This window comes from Protopterus annectens, chromosome 1.part0, assembly GCF_019279795.1.
Source record: "Protopterus annectens isolate FY-2018-M chromosome 1.part0, PAN1.0, whole genome shotgun sequence".
Taxonomy (NCBI): Eukaryota; Metazoa; Chordata; order Ceratodontiformes; family Protopteridae; genus Protopterus; species Protopterus annectens.
In genome coordinates this window covers 1,527,592,234-1,527,615,469 of record NC_056725.1, presented here as the reverse complement: position 1 = coordinate 1,527,615,469, position 23,236 = coordinate 1,527,592,234, and the positions used below count along the sequence as shown (strand labels likewise).

The window sequence follows — 23,236 nt, the reverse complement described above, 5'->3', positions numbered from 1 at the left end:
CAAAGGAAGCCCCCATTGCCGTGCCTCTGATCTGCCAATAGGCTTGCCCATCAAAGTAAAAAATATTGTTACACAACACATACTCAGTAAGTGTAATGAGAAAATTATTGAAACCAGTGGAATATATTTCTGACTTATCCAACCAATATGAGATTGCAGCTATACCAGCGTCATGGGGGATACTCGTGTAAAGAGATGAAACGTCTAAAGTACATAACCACCAATCCGCTTCCAATTGTAAATCCTGAATGATGTTTAAAAATTCAGTAGTGTCTTGTATCCTTGATCTTACATAAGGCAATAATGGTTTTAAATAATATGTCAGGAAAGCAGATAGTGGTTCAGTTAAAGAACCTCTCCCAGAGACAATAGGTCTACCTGGGGATTGGTAGGATGTTTGTGGATTTTTGGAAGAAGATAGAAATATTAGGCCATAGGTTCCACCACTTTAAGTTGTTTACAAACCTGTTTACTAATAATACCTTCTTCTGTCGCTAAATGCAAAAAGGAATCTATATGTGCTTTAAAATTAGGTGTCAGATCAACAACCATCCTAATGTAAAATCGAGCATCGGACAATTGCCTGAGAGCCTCAGCTTTATATTTGCTGTGATCCATGACCACAATACCACCCCCCTTGTCAGCTGGAGTGATAACAATATCATGATTTAGTTGAAGTTCTGTTAGTGCTAATCTTTCTGCCTGGCTAAGGTTATGTGTAATAGGTTGGCATCGAGTTGAAAAATGTAAATCTTTGATGACACATTCCTTAAAAATGGCAACATGTTTGTCCGTAGGTGGTTTAAATTCCGATTTGCCAAATTTGAAACCAGTAGGTCTTTGAGAGGAGTCATGATCTGAAAAAAATATTTTAAGATTAACCAATCTACAAAAATCATTGACATCCTTCAGCAGACTATGGTCAGAAACAAATGAAGTGGGGACAAAATTGAGACCTTTATTTAATACTTTATTGTGGGCAGGTGATAATTCAAAAGATGAAATATTGTGTACATTATTCACTGTTTCACAATGTTCTGTAGTAAAAGATGTAAACTGGATGTTCCTGTTTCTATGCTTTCTGCCCCCCCCCTGCGTATCTTACGTCTAAAGGGTCTGACTGTTTTCTCTTGGCAGCTGGAGACACCTGGTGTAAGGGAACATCATAATCTGTGGCAGAGGAAGTTTCGTCTTCTGACGTGCCACTGATGGTGGACTCTGTCTTTCTCAATATTGATCTAGGCCTTTTTCTGCCATAATTCTTTTTGCTGCCTGTATCTGTAAATCTGACATTCTTAGATGTAACAAATGGTTTGCCCTTGTCGTAATCCGACAAATCCCTTTGAAATTTGTGTGTTTTTCTCTTAATCAATTGTTGTTCTAAATTGGCCAAATCATTGGCCAAATTAGTAATATCATCTTTAAAAAATTCTTCTGTTTCAAAATTCTGAGCCTCAAGACAGACCTCATGAATATCAACTACTTGTGATTCAATAGTCCGTTCATAATAACCAATCAGGGTGTTAACAAATAGCATTGAGGCTTGATGCTGGGCTTGTGCCCAGTCCTGTGAAAGTTGGGGATCAATGTTTGCTACTAAGGGTTGAAGGCGGATCCTTAGACCCCTAGGTGTTATGTTTTTGAGTTTATAGGCCTTAAATAATTTTAAGTGCCAAATATTAGACCTTAGGGATTTCATATTTCTGGTCAGTTTTTGAAAAATGAAACCACATCTATGTTTAGAGTCCCCTTCAACATTGTTGGAACTATTAGACCCTCTTGTGTTGAACCCAAAGGCTTCCAGGTTATCTTTATTTATTTATACAAATGACATGAGATGTGAATCATGAATATTTAACAAGACATATTGCAGTACTAATGTCAAAAAGTTAAACTATACAATGGAAAATGACATGCAAGAAGATGACACACAACCACCTGATTCTATAGAAATGAAGTTAACATACTGCAAAGTAACCACAGAACGCAACAGTTATTAAGTAGTAAGTATGGAGAAAAAAAAGAGTATCGTGGAAATGTATAAGTGAGTGCTACTGCATGGGAGGGTATATTAATTTTTAATTCAATTTAACATTTGTTGACCGGGAAAGTCCGACTAGGTTCCACAGAGCCTGTTTTCAGTGGAGGCCCGGGGAGAAATGCTCCAGATGCATGTCTTTGGAATGTGGGGGGAAACCGGAGTACCTGGAGGAAACCCACGCGATCAACCGATAATCCTTGCAGGGTGCCATTTAAATCCATGGTATGAATTACTTGGAATATATCAAAACACAGTTTTTGACCAAAAAAAAGGCTAATAACTTTATGTCAATTATGACTTTAATAGCACAATATGTGTATACATATGAATGTATGGGTCTATATGACTTGGTCGAGAGTTCATATGATCGACTGTTTATTTGGTCGACAGTTCATTTGATCGACAAGCATTTTAGGTGGAGGGCTTCGGCCCCCACACCCCCCAATGTGGGGGGCTGTGCCCCCCACACCCCCCCTAACTATATATATCAACTCCAGGGTCACACAACATTGGGGAAGGGGGCAAATGCTTGTCAATCAAATGAACTGTCAACCAAATAAACAGTCGATCATATGAACTGTCGACCAAGTCATATAGACCCGAATGTATATATGTTGACCCTGTATATTGTGGAGAAGTACCTTCATATTATATAATAGAATAATGGCTCAACCAAGATGCTCCTCTATATATAGCCAATGTGAATTATTAGGAAAAATATGGCGGTACACTATAAAGTAGTTGACAATTCGTCTCACTACAGTATTGTTATTATTAAATCAGATAATTGAAGTTCAACGAATAATGTATCATTGGCATACTATTATATAGATCAACAAATATTTTTTGTCCCATGTGTAACCATGACTGGTCACATATAAATATAGTAGCCGACTATTCGTCTCTACTACCATATATTAAAAGATAAACACCAACTTATGCATCCAAACCTGTATATATATAATATTGCTGGACATTCGTCCCATATAATGTTCAGAATTTGGATGTTCAAAATAAAATCACCATACTGTCAATGGTGATAAATGTTGGTAAGGCCAATATATATAGAAAAGGGCATGAAGTTACCTACTTACAAAATGGTTGAAAATAAGAAGTAAAAACTCCACAAATATTGCATCAACAGTACCGAATCATATGCATCATAATGTTATCATTTTGAGAAAAACCTATGCTTAGGTCAAAAAATGGTTTGAGCAATTGTTATCATAAATATTAAATCGGCTGAAAAAAGAGCCTGAATAAATAAATAAGCCAAGAGCCAGAGTGGAAAGACATGCATATGACTGTAGGATATACACAAAGGTATGTTATGTCAGTAAAAAAACAGAATGGCAAAAACAATTGCATAAGAGAACTGAATTGTGAGATTATAACAATTGAGTCCGGATTATATGGCTAAATCTTCCTTCATATAAAGCCACATACATAAAAAATAGGTCTAAATATTAATGTGACTTGTATGCCAGAACAGTATTATAATCTGTCTCCCAAGAGCATCAACACGACAGTGTCAAAAAATCAGGGCTAGTAGCTAAATTGAACACACATGAATAACTAAATAACAGAAAAAATTTGTCTTAATATGATATAAAAGCTGCCAATTATAAGTTAGTTAAATGAGACACTGAATTATAGGGCCATACATGAACCACCATAGATGTAGTTATTGGTAATAAACTTATTCATTACTAAAAGAAATGTCCCTTCTAATTATCCAAATCAGCCCACTTGTGAAAAGAAATATAAAAATAAGTCCAAAACTGGGTCCTTTGACAGATAATGTTAGAATCAAAGAATAGTCCTTGAATCCGCAACCAAAAAAGCGATAGAGTATGTCCTTCGATGTAATAATTGAAAAATCCTGGTAATGTTTATGTTAAGTCCACAGTACCTGTTAGATGGATATATTTCAATGGCTTCGAACCTTAGTATGTGCCAAAAGGTAGTCGATAGATAGTGGACCTCCACAGAATGCAAACGACTACAATGAGTTGAAAATGTTGGCATAAACACAAAAAATATAGATCCCTTTGCTTAATTCAATTCCAAAAGAAGCCGTCCACGGGGTAGGCCCAATATCTAGAATAAATAGGGATTAAACAAGAGCAAATAAAGCTGACCCAAAGCAATAACAACTCATGGATATTGCAGATAGGAAGCCCGCATTCCATCCCCGATGTTGTAAAGAATAAAGCACATAGAGACCAAATAATCCTGGTTGAGTTGGAGCTGCAGAAAAAATGTTGCCGACATACCAAGCGTCCCCAGCGTGTAAAGCGAACAGTCAGACAAAACCAAACACACGCACGAGGGACTGAGTGCACGGTCCAAACCAAAACATTAAATCCTACCAAACATGGACCAGCACAATGGTACTCTGGCTAAAAAACATTTATTGATGAAAATTAGAAGTTAATACCAAGGCAAAAAATTTTTTAAGGCAAACCAGTTTCGGCTATACTAAGCCTTCTTCAGTGCTAAACCATAGATAATCAACTGTTAAGCAGCCCCTACATCCTGGTATTATATAAAAAATATTTAAAGGCATATTGCTCATGAATGAATTAATTGAATATATACACACATATCATATACCAATTATATTATATTTGTTTATATTATAAATCATTATAAATGATATTGTAAAAAATGACATGTGTACACATAATTAGATAAATATATCAACAATACGCATGAAAGAGCAGGCTGAAATGTTATTCCATTTCATTTAATCCAGGTTTGAACAAAGTTCCTAACCTGGTAATCCATATAGATTCCAAGTTGTTAAGTTTGTCATGCCAGCCTGCTTTAAAGTTTTTGTGCAATTGAATCTTGTCTATAATGATGAATTTGAAATGTGCAGTGGGATGGCTGATGGTGTGTTTGTATAAGGCATTAGACAAACGATGGTTTCTGATGGCACTAAGGTGTTCACTGATCCTCAGTTTAAATGGTCTGGACGTGTGACCGACATAAAAAGAAGAACAGGTGCATGTGGCTAGATATATGACCCAATCCGAACTACAATTTCTAAAAATATTAATCTGGTATACCTGAGACGTGTTTTTACGTGAAAATTCCTTAGTTTTAAGAATATGTTCACAAGCGCTGCAATGTCCACAAGGGAAACATCGCACCAAAGGGTCACCAACAATTTGGACATCTGGAGAAGATAGCTGGATGATTGTTGGATGGTGTGGCGTGGGGATAAGGCTCAAGTGTTTGATTTTGTTAAGTACCTTAATAACAACCCTTGGGACATACAATTTACTCTTAACATACAATATTAAGAGATTGTTTTTTTGGATGTAGTAATCTCTAGACAGGAAGACCATGCACTGGCTACACGGGTACATAGGAAGTTCCCCCAATATAATACGCTGTTACATGCATCCAGTTTTCATCCCCGCCACATCATCCGAAATATTCCCAAATCCCAATTTCTATGCATGAAACGCATATGCTCATCAGAGGAACACCATCAAGTTTGCGTACAAGATCTGTCCAATAGGCTTGTTAGTCGTGGATATTCCAGACATCATATTTCCAAAACTATTGACCAGACCAGTGAGATGGCGCGTTCTACTCTATTACAATACCAACATTCTAGGAATGATGACACATCCAATTCTGTCCAGCCGATCAGATTTGTAACCACATTCGGTAACAATACATTTAGATTTAGGGAGATTATTAACAGACATTGGGACATTTTAAAGGCTCATGAACTACTTAATGACATTCTACCAGACAAATGTGCCTTTTCATATTGCAGGGGTCACACTATACAGTCTCACTTTACTCACTACAAAAGATATACACCAGCAACAACAGTTCAAACCACTTTGTTTGGTGACCCTTTGGTGGGATGTTTCCCTTGTGGACATTGCAGCGCTTGTGAACATATTCTTAGAACTAAGGAATTTTCAAGTAAAAACACATCTCAGGTATACCAGATTAATATTTTTGGAAATTGTAGTTCTTATTGGGTCATATATCTAGCCACATGCACCTGTTCTTCTTTTTATGTTGGTCAGACGTCCAGACCATTTAAACTGAGGATCAGTGAACACCTTAGTGCCATCAGAAACCATCGTTTGTCTAATGCCTTATACAAACACACCATCAGCCATCCCACTGCACATTTCAAATTCATCATTATAGGCAAGATTCAATTGCACAGAAACTTTAAAGCAGGCTGGCATGACAAACTTAACAACATGGAATCTATATGGATTACCAGGTTAGGAGCTTTGTTCAAACCTGGATTAAATGAAATGGAATAACATGTCAGCCTGCCCTTTCATGCGTATTGTTGATATATTTATCTAATTATGTGTACACATGTCATTTTTTACAATATCATTTATAATGATTTATAATATAAACAAATATAATAGAATTGGTAGATGATATGTGTGTATATATTCAATTAATTCATTTATGAGCAATATGCCTTTAAATATTTTTTATATAATACCAGGATGTAGGGGCTGCTTAACAGTTGATTATCTATGGTTTAGCACTGAAGAAGGCTTAGTGTAGCCGAAACCGGTTTGCCTTAAAAAATTTTTTGCCTTGGTATTAACTTCTAATTTTCATCAATAAATGTTTTTTAGCCGGAGTACCATTGTGCTGGTCCGTTTTTGGTAGGATATGCTTGTATAGGCCCTAGGGCTGATATCCTAGTACCAACCTATGAACCTATGTCAACATTATGTGAACTGATATTCCTTGATTTGCGGCAATGTGTGGTCAGGTCTATTGTGTCAAACCATAGACAGCTCTGAGTTCTAACATTGCCATGGCACATTTGTTACTGGGAAGCCAGTGCTTTACATGTTTCCTTGGGTAGCTATGAATAATTTCTTTATCGGGCCCACTTTTGTAAAGGTGTCACTCTAGACACTGTTACCTCTGAATTACTGCCATCATCCTGAAAGTGTTCATCTGAGTTTGGAGATACTGATGTTAGAAGTGTATGGGTTTTCCTCCTGTATAAGTGTAAGTGTAATGTCAGCATGTGCTTGACTTTGTGATGCATTGTAACTTCCTGAAGTTACTATCATGTTACGGGGTATGCAGAGCCAGATCTTGGTCAAATGGGGGCCTAGACAGGGAAATTAATCAATGCCCTACACACACACACACACACACACACACACACACACACACACACACACACACACAGCAGCTCCCCCTCCCCAGGCAGCAGCACCCCAAATTCTGCTACTGCTGATGATGATAACATAGTTGTATTTATGAGTTAGCTTGAGGAAAGTGGCATGCAGTTCTCAAATTTAATGGCAGGATCTCATACCCCCAGAGATGGATCCAGCACTAGGCGACCTAGGCAGTTCCCTAGGGTCCACTAACTGGGAGGTGCCCACTGGCTGTGGGGATACCACAAAATTTATTTTTTAATTAAAAAAATTTAAAAAATGATATGTCTTCTTTACACCCTTAAATGGATGAGGTGACTTTGATAATGCTCTGCCTTCTGAGTGAGTTGATATTGGTCAAGATCCAGGCATGTATGCATGGTTCTGAATGGAAAAAGACAGGCATCTGGCAGAAATTGGGTGACCACCTGTCATCTCTAGCCACCAGTGCTGCCACATGTAGGATGTAGTGTTGAGAAGGACAAAGTTCTATACTAACTACTTCTTTTTGGTCATATTAAACATAAGTTTAAAAAATATAATATAAGAAGCTTGCTTAACTGAAGATATTAGCTAGATGAAATATGCATAACTGCAAATATTTATCTATAATGTTATTAAAATAATACAAAAGAAAGCATAAATATATCTGTGCACAGAACTGCATATCTATACAAATAAAAAGAATGTTCAAGTGATGGCATAATTGTCTGTATACATGCAAATGTGATATATGTATGAATAAAATAATAAGCTACATAAATGTGTATGTTAGTCTGCAGTAGAACACTTACAACTATTTTTCATGTATATAAATGTATGTATGTATATATATATATATATATATATATATATATATATATATATATGTAATTAGGGTACTTTTCCGTTACCGGGGCAACACTTGTAAAGAGTGCTGCACTGATGACGTCATTGTGTGATGGTGTATACTGACTGACTTCAGGCCTCTCAGTGATTTAACAGAAGAAAAAACTAAATGTTAAGGTGAAAATCAGGAAACCTTTAAAAGTATATATTACAACATACTGTTAAAGAAAATGTGTACACATCATCACTGCTGTTAAGGAACTGTGATGGCAGTGTCAGTGAAAAAGTCCCAGCCCAAATTTAGGCAAAAAATACGGGTTGTAATGTAATTGCGTAAAATGCTTTCTATGCATGATGGAAATGGAACATCTGCTCACGTCAGGCTTTCTTCTGCCAAAAAAAAATAAATAAATAAAAAATCTGAGGAACATTAAGAACTGCGGTCTCATGGGCTTTAGACACACTGTCCCATCTGCATGCCACTATTTTCAATTTTCTTGCCTCTCATGGAAGTGTGTCCCTGACAACTCTTTGCCTATCAGTCAAGACATGCTACAAATTAAAACAATCAAGTGCAGGCTCCAGTGAGACTCCTGTGACACTCATTCAGCAACACTTGAGGGCATCGTTGCGGGCCAGTTTGCACTGGGATGTGCTGTCTGCTACATTTTCAGAAGTGAAAATAACTCCACCTAAGCAACCGCTAGTGCTCTGTTTGTTGACAGTGTGTGCATTTACGCTTTAAAAACAGAAAGTACAGCGTATAAAGTGCAATTCTTTAAGGGAGGGGGATTACTAACACTCACAAAGGGAGAGCAAGCCTTTTGTAGGTATTCCAATACAAAACATTCACTGCGAAATCATTGCGAGCACGTTTTAACATTCTAACAACTCTTTACAAGTGTTGCCCCGATAACGGAAAAGTACCATTATGTGTGTGTGTGTGTGTGTGTGTGTGTGTGTGTGTGTGTGTGTGTGTGTGTGTGTGTGTGTGTGTGTGTATATATATATATATATATATATATATATATATATATATATATATATATATATATTAGGTATTGACATTACCTAAGGTAGTAGGTAAAGTACATGTAGGCAGTTTTTGTAAAGAAAGGATTCTGTTTGTGTAGGCCAGAAAAATATTTATTAGTGTAGTCATTTTAGAAGACTGTCATTTCTTCCACAATATTAACTGCACCTACAAGAGGTTTCAATTCTTAGTCAGGCACCACACCTTAGTCAGAGTGGAGGTTGGGGTAGGAGGGCGGGCATTGCAGTATCAAGTGAATGACCAGCACATACTTTACTGAGAAATGGCCTGTTGTATTACTTCTGTATAGATTTTTAAATCACCCTCTTATATGCTTAGAATTATTAGATAGAAAACTATCAAAGTGCACACTTTTGTATGGCTAAGAAGCTGAAAACTTTCTTAAATTGCTACATTTTGCTGTGTATGTACACCTTCTGCCTGAGCATGTTTCACAGACTGTTACATGCAAAGCATAATATTTTACAACACCATTTCACCAAAAGTGTAATAATTTATTTATAACTTGCAATAAAGGGAAGATTGGCACAGTAAGAAAATTAGTAAGCAAGCACAGCACTGAAAGAAATGCTTTGCCTATTACTACTTGTGATATTAGTAATATTAAAGAAAAAAGTGGTGAAGTACAGGTAAAGAACAATTGTCTCAAGTCTTCTCTTTCTAGCTGAGATGGAAATCAAATACAATAGGTATCAGCAGGGTAGGAGAACAGCTAGGCTAGTTGAAGCCACTGGCAAGTATGAATAAAGTAGTAAAAGTATTAAATAGTATTGTGTGTTTAACTGATTTCATTTCTATATATATAAAGGTAGTAATTTATAAAGGACTGAAGCACTACTGTACATTCAGTACATTACTACAACCAGGTGTAAAATATTTTAAGTATATAACTGTAGTAGTCTGTCATTAACCAATTTCATTTATGTATATAAAGAAATAATTTATAAAAGATGGTAACTGAAACACTGCAGTGGATTCAGTACGCTGCTGCATCCAAATGTAAAATACATGTTAATATGTAAGAGAAATATGCTGTCTTCAACTGAATTTATACAATGTAATTACTTACAAAGGGTGCTTTCAGTACACTATTACAAATAAATACATATCAGGCAGAAATATGATCATTTATGTTTGTATAGTAGACTGCAAAATGTAACCACCACCTAAAATTTGATAGGAATATGCTCTTTATTCCCAATTATGTCATTTCATCAAGTTTGCATAAGTATTTCCATATCATTCTTACAATTTACACATGAGCACTTTCCCAATCAGTAGTCCCATGTATGCATAAGCACTTCCCATGCATTCTATTTTACTTCAATAAAGATTTATAAAAATAAAAATGTTTAAAAGAAATTGAATGCTAAGTAACATGATGTGTGAATTTATTGTACGTACTTTCTCTTTTGTCTCCCCCTTTTTTTCTCTCTTTTTCTGTCCCATTTATGTTCATTGTTTGACAAATTCAAATTCCTCATGATCAGCCCATGCATGTACATCCTAGGTTAGGGAATATTCACCCTCTGCCCATCCAGGGGTGTCCTTCCTGAGTTGGGACGGTAGCCTCAGTCCTACAGGCACCCTGGTATATGGAAGCCTGGTAAGGACATCAGGATTTGTTCAAAAAAATCAGGATTTGGTTGAGAAAGTGCTGGAGTAGGTCATGGGCAGATGGATTCATCCAGATAAAGCCTCTCTTCAAAGTGTTCAAGACACACTGTCCTGATTAGTGCCAAACCCCGTACCACTATAGGCTCTTAAGCCCTCAATACAGAGGTCCTCCACTGCTATACCATCTGGCAGTGGAAATATCTGAGGTTGTGTGGGCTGAGGACTCTTGCTGGCACCACCCCTCATCACATATTATTCCCTTATCCTCTCTCCTTTACCGTCCTACCTATTTCCCACCCACACTACTCTCTCAAATATAAAAATCCCCTGCCAAAAACATAGTGCCTCTAATCTCCCACCTCTTCCAGCACAATCTTCTTGATGTATTCTTTCTATGTCTCCCCTTCATTCTGTCCCCCCTTTTTAAATGTTTTCTATCTCCCACTTACCATTCTTTAAAGTAACCAACAGGGTGTCCACATAAGGACCCTGTTTTAGGATGCAATTCTCAAAAATTAATGAGAAAATCTCCAAATTAGAAACTGATATCTTGTTACGTAAAAGAAATAAACTTTTACGGAACATGAAAGATTACGAAACTGGTGTCCTGTTCCCATGGCAACGTGAGTTCACGCGCAGTAGATCAAAGGTCAGGAGGAGTTCACAGAAGCGACGAAGCACCTCAGCGTCCTCAGGGGAATGAGAAGTGAATACTTCAGGAGCAAAAAATGTGACTTTTGTTGATTCTATTAAAAATGGTAACGCGGAGACTGAGGGTCTAAATGGAACTTCAAGTTCCTTACAAACTGACAATTCCTTTCAGACCAACAAATCAGGTCGAGGAAGAAATGGTAGAAAGGGCAGAAATCGCTTTAAGGAATGAACAAGTGAGTTTACAGGATGAACGGACATTATGTTTGATTAATTTATCTAATTTGGTTATTAATGATGATATGAAGTCTGTGCTGCTTAAAGGCAGCAAATTTGTGCCTACTTATTTTCCCTCACTCGGTGATTTATATATGGAATTAAAAATGTTTGTCAGAAAATTGTACTTGAAAGTATACTTTCAAAATTATGCCATTGATTCCGTTAATAAGATATCGGATGACAATAATCTTGAGTATGATGATGAATTGCTAAATGTATCTATTTATGAATATGAAAATGCTGATTTTACTTGTGAAGATGAGAATGTAGAAAGTATAGAAAATGTAGAAAATGTTGAATGTTATCATACAGGCTATGGGAAACTGTTACTTCCACATTTGACTTCTGAGAGTAAATTTACACCAAATATTAAGGTACCCGCTATTGCCGCTTTTTTTAAAGTTCTGTTTAAAGAAATGACATTAATGATGGATAAGTTCTATAAGAACAAAAAACAGCACAACTTGAATAAAAGTGAATGGATGGCTCTTAAAAGCATGGTAAAAATTAAAAGGGAATTCATTTTCAAGTGTGCAGATAAAGGTGGTAATTGGGTCATTTCACAAAAATTAGATTATTGTGAGATGGTGAATAATTTACTAAATAATGTGGTGGAATATAAACGTCTAAAAAAGGACCATGTGATGGAATTTAACAACGAATTATTGAATTTGTTAGAGCGTGGGGAACATCTTCGTTTCTTTAGTCATAAAGATGTTTGTAAATTGTTTATTAAGAAACCATTGACACCTATTTTTTATGCCTTACCTAAAGTGCACAAATGTTTAAATAAACCCCCAGGTAGGCCTATAGTGTCAGGAATAGGCTCTTTTTTGTATAATGTTAACATTTTTCTGGATTTCCACCTTAAAAAACATCTTAGTAAAGTGACAGCACATATTTCTAATACTCAGGATTTATTAAATAATCTCTCTCAGGTGAAATGGTGTGAAGATTACTATTGGGTGACAATTGATGTAAAATCATTATATACTAATATCAATAGAAGATGGGGGGTGGAAGCAGTGATGGAGATGCTGGGTGATGGACCTAGAACTACTTTTTTGGTTAATATACTTGAATTTTGTCTTACCCACAACTATTTTTGTTTTAATAATTAATTCTTTTTGCAACTAAAAGGAACGGCTATGGGGGCTGCTTTTGCGCCCTCATATGCTATCATGTATATGGGTTTTTTTGAGAGGCAATACATTTATCCCACTTCCTTCTATAAAAATAATGTTGTACTATATAAGCGGTTCATTGATGATCTTTTTTTGATTTGTAGGGGTGATGTTTGTGATTTTTTTGAATTTTATGACACTCTGAATAATAATGAACATGGACTAACCTTCTCTTATGAGTATAATAGGGAAAGTATAAATTTCTTAGATGTAATGCTTTATCACAATGAGGAATATATTGGCTATAGGCCATTTAGGAAAGATACCTCTGTTAATATGTTCCTGCATGCAAGTAGCATGCATCCTGGGCACTTGGTGCATTCACTACCCTCAGGTGAATTTAAAAGAATTTTTGACCATACCAGCGATGAGATGGAAAGGTATGATGAATTAAATAATGTTGAATTGAGGTTGATTAAGAGGGGTTATGATAAAGATCATTTGTAAAAATGCAAAAATAGGTTGCTTGGGATAGACAATTCTTATGAACATCAAAGTACTAGGAGTATCTTGGATAGATCTAAATTCAAAGCATCCAATAGTAGAGAATGTAACAAAGAGGAAAGATTATTTTTTGTTACTAAATTCTCCCCTGTATCTGATGAATATGTTAAGTTGGTGAGGAAATATTGGTATATAATTAGTGAGGATGAGAATATAGGTCATCTTTTTCCTAAACACATAACTTTTTCCTTTAAGAGGGGGAAAAATTTAAAGGAGTTATTGCATTATAAATTTTTGAAAGGGGATGAAAAGTCTAACCTTCCGTTGGGTACACATCCTTGTGGTCACTGTAGCCTTTGTGAGAGGGTCACCAATATAAATAGAATCAATGGCATTCCTTTTACTCCGAGATTCTACTTTAATTGTAGATCGGTAGGAGTAGTATATATTTTAGGATGTTCGTGTGTAGATATGTGGTACATAGGGCAAACTAAAAGGATGGTTTGAATTCGTATCCTAGAGCATTTAAAAGATATTAGAAATCAGAATGAAATTAGCCCTGTGGCTAAACATTTTCTTGACAAACATGATGGTTGCCCAAATAGTTTGAGATTTTGTATTTTGGGTAAACCATTTTTTGTTGGATGTGGGGGAAATTATATTCAAAAATTACTTGAATTGGAGACCAAAATGATTCTAAAATTTAAAATTTTGAAGCCTTATGGACTTAATTTGGAGTTAAGTATTTAAATTACATCATAACAATTATTAGTATAATAATATTATTATTATGTATTTAGTTTAATATTTGTTTTGTGGTGTATTATATTATATTATATTGCTTTTCCTTTTAATTGAATGCAAATGTCACTTTAAAACTGTGATCACATTAACATTTGATTAATTAATTGTTATCAGATGCCTGTGTTAATTACTATCACTTAATGTGAGTGTGTGTGTATATATACTTCTGATATTATATACATTTTTATGATCCTTTGAAGGCGAAAGGCCAAGGTACCAGATCAAAAATAAAGACTGCTAGTAAAGTGTTTGGATTGTGTTTGTGGATTTATCTTTTGTGCTGGTGTTTGTGGACTGTCCACATAAGGACACCCCTATATAAAATATTTTAAACCTCTTAAACTTTAAAACATATTAATAATAAAAGCTGTATAGCCTGTCACTTGTCTTAAATCTTTCAAGCATGACTGTACAAAGCCACATTATTCTGCAATATCTGAATACATACAAAGTAATACAATGTCTATGGCTTTCACATACTACTTTGTATATACTTAATGCTTAACTTTAGTCACTTTACACTTTTGCCTTAATTAGGCATGTTTTTCAAAATGCCTTTGCTTTTCCTTGTTCAGCTCAAATAGCCTGTGCTTAGCTTATCTGCATATATTTAAAGTGGCACTCTTTGTAGATAACCACTACGTATCTGCGAAGTCCGGATCCTGAATGCCACCCCAAAATCCACTAATGTTTAAATTGCTTGTATATAATTTGCACCTTATTTTCTTTTGTGGGTTGAATCAGAAATAGGTCAGTATGGATCAGTGTTCTACCCTAGTTAGCAAATATAAATACATACATGCACACATAAATAAGTAAGCAAACAAACAAACAAACCTTACCAATAGGTCAGTAAGAAGAAAAAATATGGAGCAGAAAAAGCAAATTGCAACCATCGCCATTCCCGAATGAAATATGCAGCAGCTGGAACAGCAAAAAGGCCAAAAGAAAATCCCATTTGGGTAAGAGCACCAACAGTTCTTCTGTAATGTGATCCAACCAGTTCTGTCACTGAAAAATGAAGTTCAAAGTGGCTTTTAGTTAGGCATTTCATTTATTTCACTTTAGATATTTTTACTCATTTAAAACGGAGTACTGACATTTATAAAATGCATATTAACTCAAGTTGCTATATGATGCAAATCATATGGATTCACATCTTTGGACGTTTTCTTTATTTGTTTTTAGTCACTTGCTTCTGAATGTATTTCATGCTAAACAGTATCTGCTATCCCCCCATGTCCAATCTTGCATCCATCACTGCTTCTAAATTATTCATGATACAGCTATTCATTGGATGAGCTGTCCCATCCTTGATGATTTAATACTTTTTTAGAGAATGGGCAAACTGTACATCAACACACTGACTGTTCAACAGGGTATTAATGTTCAAGTAATGCCGGCTGACAAATGAGTCCGCTGCTTCACGGCAGCATATCAAGCTGCCGTGGAACTAGGATTGCAATAAAAATAAAATAATGTCCGCCATTATTTTACGCTTGTTAAGCAGCTGTTCTGCTGCTTAGCTAGGATAAAATGTAATAAAAAGAGAGAGTGACTGTGTGTGTGTGTGTGTGTGTGTGTGTGTGTGTGTGTGTGTGTGTGTGTGTGTGTGTGTGTGTGTGTGTGTGTGTGTGATCGACAGAGTTGGAGAGAGAGTGAGAGTGAGGGCGATGTTGTGTGACTGAATACCTGTATGAAAGCTGCAGAGACTATGTGTTAGAGACTGAGAAAGAGTGAGACCATCCTTGTGTGAGTGAATGTGTGCATAAAAGCAGAGGAGACTGTGTCTGTGTGTGTGTGGGAAAGCAGAAGAGACTGTGTATGTGTGCAAGAGAGAGAGAGAGAGATAATGGGTTCTATGCAAAATTGTTGTGTTTTACTTATTTATTTGTTAAGCACTATATTATTTATTTTATGTATTTTTGATGTAAAAAGCTTCCTTCAATTCCATTAGCATATACAACAGCAAGTTTAAAACATTAGCAACTAGTTTACATTAAAATATGTAAAAAAATAATACAGTGCTTAAAAAAATAAATAAGCAAGTAAAAATCAACAATTTACAGACAGCCCATTCTCTAAACACAATAATGCCCTCCAGGGTGTGTGTTAATGTGCAATTAACACCCTTCCAGGGGTGTACAATAGAACAACTGAAAGCTTTCTCATCAGTATTATGACTTTCAGTATATTGCTTTCAGTAACCTGACATGGACCTGGTAAACAAAATTAAACGGATCAACAAACCTAGAACACATCAGCATCCTTGTAAAGGAAATGCTTTTTTGCGCTATTGATCTGCACATCGTTTAACCTACCTAGACTGGAAAAGTAATTGTTAAGCTAAAACAGCTCTGTTTCTCTAACAAAACATCCCATGAATCCCTGGCTGCTGGCTCATTAGGGATACCAGTCTGTCAGCTTCTACACTAGAGTCTATGCTTATGTACATAGTTTGTAGAGTCTATGCTTATATAGATAGTTTGTAGAGTCTATGCTTATGTAGATAGTTTGTAGAGTCTATGCTTATGTACATAGTTTGTAGAGTCTATGCTTATATAGATAGTTTGTAGAGTCTATGCTTATGTAGATAGTTTGTAGAGTCTATGCTTATATAGATAGTTTGTAGAGTCTATGCTTATGTAGATAGTTTGTAGAGTCTATGCTTATGTAGATAGTTGGTAGAGTCTATGCTTATGTAGATAGTTTGTAGAGTCTATGCTTATGTAGATAGTTTGTAGAGTCTATGCTTATGTACATAGTTTGTAGAGTCTATGCTTATGTAGATAGTTGGTAGAGTCTATGCTTATGTACATAGTTTGTAGAGTCTATGCTTATGTAGATAGTTTGTAGAGTCTATGCTTATGTACATAGTTTGTAGAGTCTATGCTTATGTACATAGTTTGTAGAGTCTATGCTTATGTAGATAGTTGGTAGAGTCTATGCTTATGTACATAGTTTGTAGAGTCTATGCTTATGTACATAGTGTGTAGAGTCTATGCTTATGTATATAGTTTGCAGAGTCTATGCTTATGCAGATAGTTTGCATTTTGTACTCATGCATCTTATCTGTGTATTTGTAAGAATGATACAAATGTAATGCTTCTCCATTGCATTATAACAGGCTTTAGCTCATATATAATGTACATAATGGCATGTTTTTCAAATTTGTAAGTTGTGTTTCCTATGCACATTACAGAGATGAGACCAAAAAGTAATATTTTGATGTCAAACTGAAGAATACTTATTTCAACAACTGATTAAATAAAGCAAACTTTACCGTCAGAAATAAATCATCATCAGGCCCATAATTGAGTACAATGCCCCTTTTGGGATGTACCTTACCAGACACCTGCAGCAAATGGAAAGACCCCAAAAGTACCTCACCAAGAGGATCAAAGGGCTCAAACAGATGCCATATGCTGCCCGGTTAAAGAAACTCCAGCTCTACTCAGTAGCATACCGCTTGTTCAGAGGCGATCTGTGCCTGACGTATAAAGCCATGTCCAACCCGGAATTAATGGACATGCTGCACCTCAGAACATCCAAATCCCATCGAGCTACACGCTCAAGAGACTTGAACCTCAGCACTGAAATAAACAGGACATGCTGGAGGGACAGATTCATAACCCAGAGGCTCCCTTCACTCTGGAATAAAATCCCAGTCCAGGTTAGGCAGAGTCCCTCATTGACTCTCTTCAAGAGGAATCTTGATGAGTGGATGGGAGATCGTAGGTTTACCCCGGGTATCACTTCTGTGTCACTGTTAGACAGAGGCACAGTATACTAACCTCGAAAAAGGGCATAGCAAAATAAATTTAAAATGGGTGGCAAAAGCCAAACACATTCTGGCTAGGCTTATAAATGCCCTAGGGCAGATAGCCTAGTATGAACCTATGAATCTATAAATAAACTGTTGAGCTTTGGCTCAAGAAGATTCCAGAGGTCAGTAACTGCTTCCAGAATATTGCTTTCACAAGTAACTTTGTAGCATTATATGGGCATCTCATATCCATCAAATACTATGAGCTCAAAGAGTCATGAAGGTGATAAATGAGCTTCAAAATCAGAGGGAAACATTCTATTAAGGCTTTACAGCATGGAAAAAGGAATCTTTCTCTTTCAGATGACATGTCCGCTTTCCACTTAATTTCCATCCTACTGAAACTGTCACTAAACCCACGTGTCACACCCTTCGGATCAGTCCTTATTTACAGTTTCCAATTAGATTGCCCTCATTCCAAAGTAATATTTCAAATGAAGGCAAGGCACTGTCCTGACTCTACTCAGCATAACTGCAACATGGAATAACTGATCATTGCTGCAGGAGATTGCACTCTCTGAGTCTGATCCTTCTGAACAAATAAACATCCCTCAATGTGCATTATCTGCATTCTTGATCTCAGGCAATTAGGAGAAAATCTGACAAAGTCAGACAGTGTATCTCTTGCCTCAGGCTGTGCTTTTTTGGTGCCTAGTAGGTTAAAACTGGAGCTTGTATGCCAAGAACTGCTGTTGGTGACAGCTAAAGGTGCTAGTGAAGCCTAAATTCAAACTCTACTAAAGCAATCTGCTAAACCTTTAGTCATCTAGCTATGGAAAAATAATGTAATACAATTTACAGTGTGAGTAACTATATATTGAACACACAGATGTAATGTGTATATACATACATACTGTACATATATATATATATATATATATATATATATATATATATATATATATATATATATATATATATATATATATAGTACAGAGCTAACTGTATACATTGCTCATCAGACCCAATATATGTATCAGGCCAGGAGGATGCCTGCCCTGCAGCAGTGATCCTATTAGTCAGTTTGTCTTCTATCTGCATGCCATTGGTAGGTAAGTACAACTACTGCTGATTACATTTAATGCCTCTCTAAGTGAAACATGCTCTGTGGAAGAGCTGGATGAAGGGGAACCTCATTCCTGATTTCAGTTTCTAAACCAAATGAAGAAAAAATCACGTCAACATATGCTAAAGATTCCTCATTTTTTTCGTTTTTCTTGTTTTTAATAGAATATGTCCCATAAATGTGAGGCATGGAAGGAATCGCTGAACGTTAACTAGTCTATTGCAATCAGGCTAAATATTTCTGGGAACGCTTCTTGAAATCAAGTGAACTAACAACCATGGGACTGCCAGCTGATCCTAGAACACCATACAAATCATAAATATATGCAATCTTCTTTCATCACATAATAGTAAATTTATATATGGACATCTTCTTCAGTGACGTGTGACTCCCAGAGATACCTACTACACTGGCCAGAATAACACTCTCAAGTAAGCGGTAGAAATCCAAAGGGTCTTCAAACTGAAACCAGAATAAAATTAGCATTACTTCCTGTGCCAGATGCTTGGAACTGACACCACAAGCAGAGTATGTCCTTCCTACAATCTGAGAAAGTTCAGTTTTGGGTGAAATTAACAACCATTACTGGTATGAAGCAGTTTAGCACAGAATTCCTTGACCTCCTGCTGAGGCTGTGAGGTGATAGGTAGTACAAGGGAAAAAGGCCAATTTCTACCTTGCAGTGTTGTGCAATGAATCACTACTCCAACTGTTGGAGGGAGACTGGCCTTACCCTGTACAGCAAAGACTGAGTCTGTCAGTCACTGACACCTGCCCCATATAGTACCAATGGCCTACCTACCAGTTGCTGAGTATAAAGTAGACAAGAATTCAACATATCCATCATACATGGATGAGCTAAACTTCACTGATTATGGTTTGCCTAGGAAAATAATTGTCACCATTGTTTCTATTTCAGAGCTGAAAACAATTCCCAGTTTTTGTGTAGTTTTCCCTTTTCTCTGCTACTTTATAACCATTGAGATAGTATATGCAAGTATGGGGGTGTGTAGTAAAGTTCCCAAGTTCCCTGCATGGGGGAGTGAGCCCCCTAAAAAAAAGCTTTTTAAAGTGGCTTACAGTCCTCCAAAATGTACTTCCTGCTCTAGATCTGGCTTGATTATGCAGAGTGAAAAAAGGGATTGCTCCAGACTGTTTATCATTGTTTTGGAAACTTTTTCTTTTCCCCCTGTTGTGTGACTGTGGAGTCTAGATATATAAGTTCTGAGGTTGTAAGGGCTTACTCCCTGTGCTGGTGAATGGAGGTTTGTCCCCGGGCAAAAAAAAATAATGTTTGTGTTTATTCAGTTGTAGCTTTATCTGAATGTAACCCAGTGATTCATAGTGGACCTGGTACCACTGAAGGCCCTACCCACTTAATCTTTATAATCCTTTCAGGTGGTGACAATGCATTTCCTTGTTTTTTTTTAGACTTTAGACACTAAACTGAATGCTTAGAAGTTTTTCTTTACAACTTTCGTTTTTGAAAATGGTGAAGTAAGAGGAGTAAAAAGAAACAATGAATGTGCACAAAAAAGCTTATAAGTTTCTAGCTCTCCTGGCTAAATCCTTATTATTGAAAAAAAGACGCTGTTCATAGTTCACCAATGCCTGATGCTAAACATTCTTTGTTGACTCAGTCTGCAAAATAGCTAAAATGAGCACATTGCCAGGCTTGTGTAATAACCTCTGTGTCTCTTCCCTGCTGCATCCTCAGGTGGTTTGCCCCTTTAAGAGAATTAGCACTGCCTAAAAATTAGTAGGCTGTTCTTTTGGCCACTTCTATACCTATGATTGGCTGCCATAATTTAGTAGGCATGCAATAGTTATACATAATTTAGAAAGATCAGTCTGTTCATAATATCAGACCAGTAGGATCTGAAATTGTAGAGCCATCCAAATTAAATATATGCAAGTTTGTCATCTGTTTGCCAACTTGGTATCTAAATATTTTAAACCATTATGACTTGAGTAAATGTGCACTATTTCTTGCTAGAAGAAAATTATGCAAAGACAGGGACTAAAGGTGGAGGTGTCTCTATCTACATCAATAACAAACATACCTTTTGGTTGGTTAAACAGGATGACCCACTGGATTTTCTCCACGGCCAGATTTTGGAAGACAAAGTCACGTTACCATATCCTAGCACAATTTAGGTCACCCTCTGTGTCCCCTGAAACCCATATCTCATACTTAGACCTATTGGGACACTCAGTACTCAGCCAGATGCCATACTCATGGGGGACTTTAATTATCCATCCATAAACTGGGAATCCTGCACAACCCAAATTTGCAGGCAGATAGATTCCTAGACTTTGTAAACACAGACTCTTTAAAGTTCATGCATATGCCTATTAGAGGTACACACATATGGACATGGCACTCACAAAATATGGGAGAATGCTGGTCCCCCAGTGTCATGTTCTTTCTGGTAAGGTCAGACCACAAAGCAGTCTCCTTCAAAATAAGAATCAACAAATCATTTAACAATTAGGAACTACTCCAAGTCAAACTACCTTTTATTAAGGGATAACCTGTCAAAATGTCTAGCCCCCTCCAAAGCCAGACAACACAACAGGCTATGCAGAATTATTCACAGAAGCTCTGTACAACCATGTCAATGATTGCATAGAGAGAAGTAAGCTCAGCACTAACTCAAAAAGCAAACCACCCTGCTGGAATCCAAAATGATTAAACTGGTTCTACAGCTAAAACTGGGAAGTGTAACATCAAAAGAGACATCTTTCTCATCAAACTGAACTGACAACTAAGAGAACTAAGTAAGTCCAACAAAGCAAAGTTTTAGATAAAGATAGTGTTGCAGGCCAAGGACAACCATAAGGTCTTCTTTTGCTTTGTCTGAAACCTCAAAGGCAGTACACAACAATGTGCTGAACTGTTGGTAAATGCAGCCACATTCAAGTAACCAAAGGATACACCAAATCTTCTGGCTGACATATTCAGCACCAACTTTAGCCCCCTCTCACCCCTAGCCACCCCAGGAAATGCCATCTAGCATAACTTCTCCAAATGTCAGTAGTGCGCAGGTCTTAAATGCACTCTCTAAGGCCAAGAATACAGCTTCGATGGGCCATGATAACATCCCAGGATGCCCCCTAAATAGCCTGAAATACGGTCTATTAGAGCCACTGGAGTCACTACTCAACCATAACTGAACTGGTTTTGTGCCAAAGGAATGGAGGAGTGCAACAGTCATCGGTGGATCCTGGGAACTGCAAACCCTTTAGTCTGACTAGTCTGATATGCAAAGCCATGGAAAGAATTATCAAGGAAATGACTGACAATGACTTAGGAAACCTTCAGACACTGGACACAAACCAATCTGCTTTTATCAAAGGCAGATCAGGCCCACTGAATTCATTGGACTTCTTTGAGAAGTTTACCCGGGCAATTGATGAGGGGAAAACAGTGTATACTGCCTATTGTGACCTAGCTAAGGTATTTAATACAATACCCCACTTAAGCATAAATCCCTGTGTAACTTGCTGGAGAGCCAGCTGGTTCACAGATAGGACCCAGTAAGTTAAGATTGGAGGGACTACCTCCACAAAGAGGATGATCAGCAGTAGAGTTCCCCAGGGCTCTGTGCTGGGACCACTCCTATTTGGCATCTATTTTTCTGAAGTCAAGCCAATGTGAAGGCCCTCTAGCTTACCAAGTCTGCAGATGACTGCAAGCTAGGAGCAATCAAAGAAACCTCCCAATGTACTAACATCTTCCAAGAAGGTCTAACACAGACAAATGACTGGTGTCAAAGCTGTGGCTTAAAACTCAGTGCCAAGAAATGCATGATAGTACTTTTTCGGAAGTAAACCACCCATGGAAACTACCTCATTGATAAATCACCCCTAGAAGTAGACACAGTGGTCAGGGATTTGGGGATTCATGTAGATAGTAACCTGGCTTTCGATCAACGTGTGTCTAAGGCAGTAAGAAAATCATCCCATATCACTCAGCGTACATGTAAGGGCATGTCATCTAGGTGCAGGTAAGTCATCATGCTACTGTACTCAGCCCTCATCACACCCATCTTTGACTATAATGCTCCCTTCAGTAAGTACCTAATCAGGCACATGCAACAACTGGAGCATCCACAGAGATCCCTCCAAAAAAGAATACAGGGCATAAACACAATGTCCTGTGCAGATCACCTCAAAGCCCTGTCTCTCTATTCTGTTTCCTACAGACTGCCGAGCGCTGATTTATACCTGCCATACAAGGTATCCTTGGAACAGAA

The 23,236-nt window shown here is 37.0% G+C and overlaps 1 protein-coding gene across 1 annotated transcript in view; it reads right to left on the bottom strand.

The window, feature by feature from the left end:
• SLC22A2 (solute carrier family 22 member 2) overlaps positions 1-23,236 on the bottom strand; it is a 583,430-nt gene that overhangs the window by 394,752 nt on the left and 165,442 nt on the right. The window contains exon 4 of the mRNA XM_044072890.1: positions 14,928-15,096. Within this exon, the coding sequence (XP_043928825.1) occupies positions 14,928-15,096 (169 nt within the window). The remainder of the gene's footprint in view (positions 1-14,927; positions 15,097-23,236) is intronic.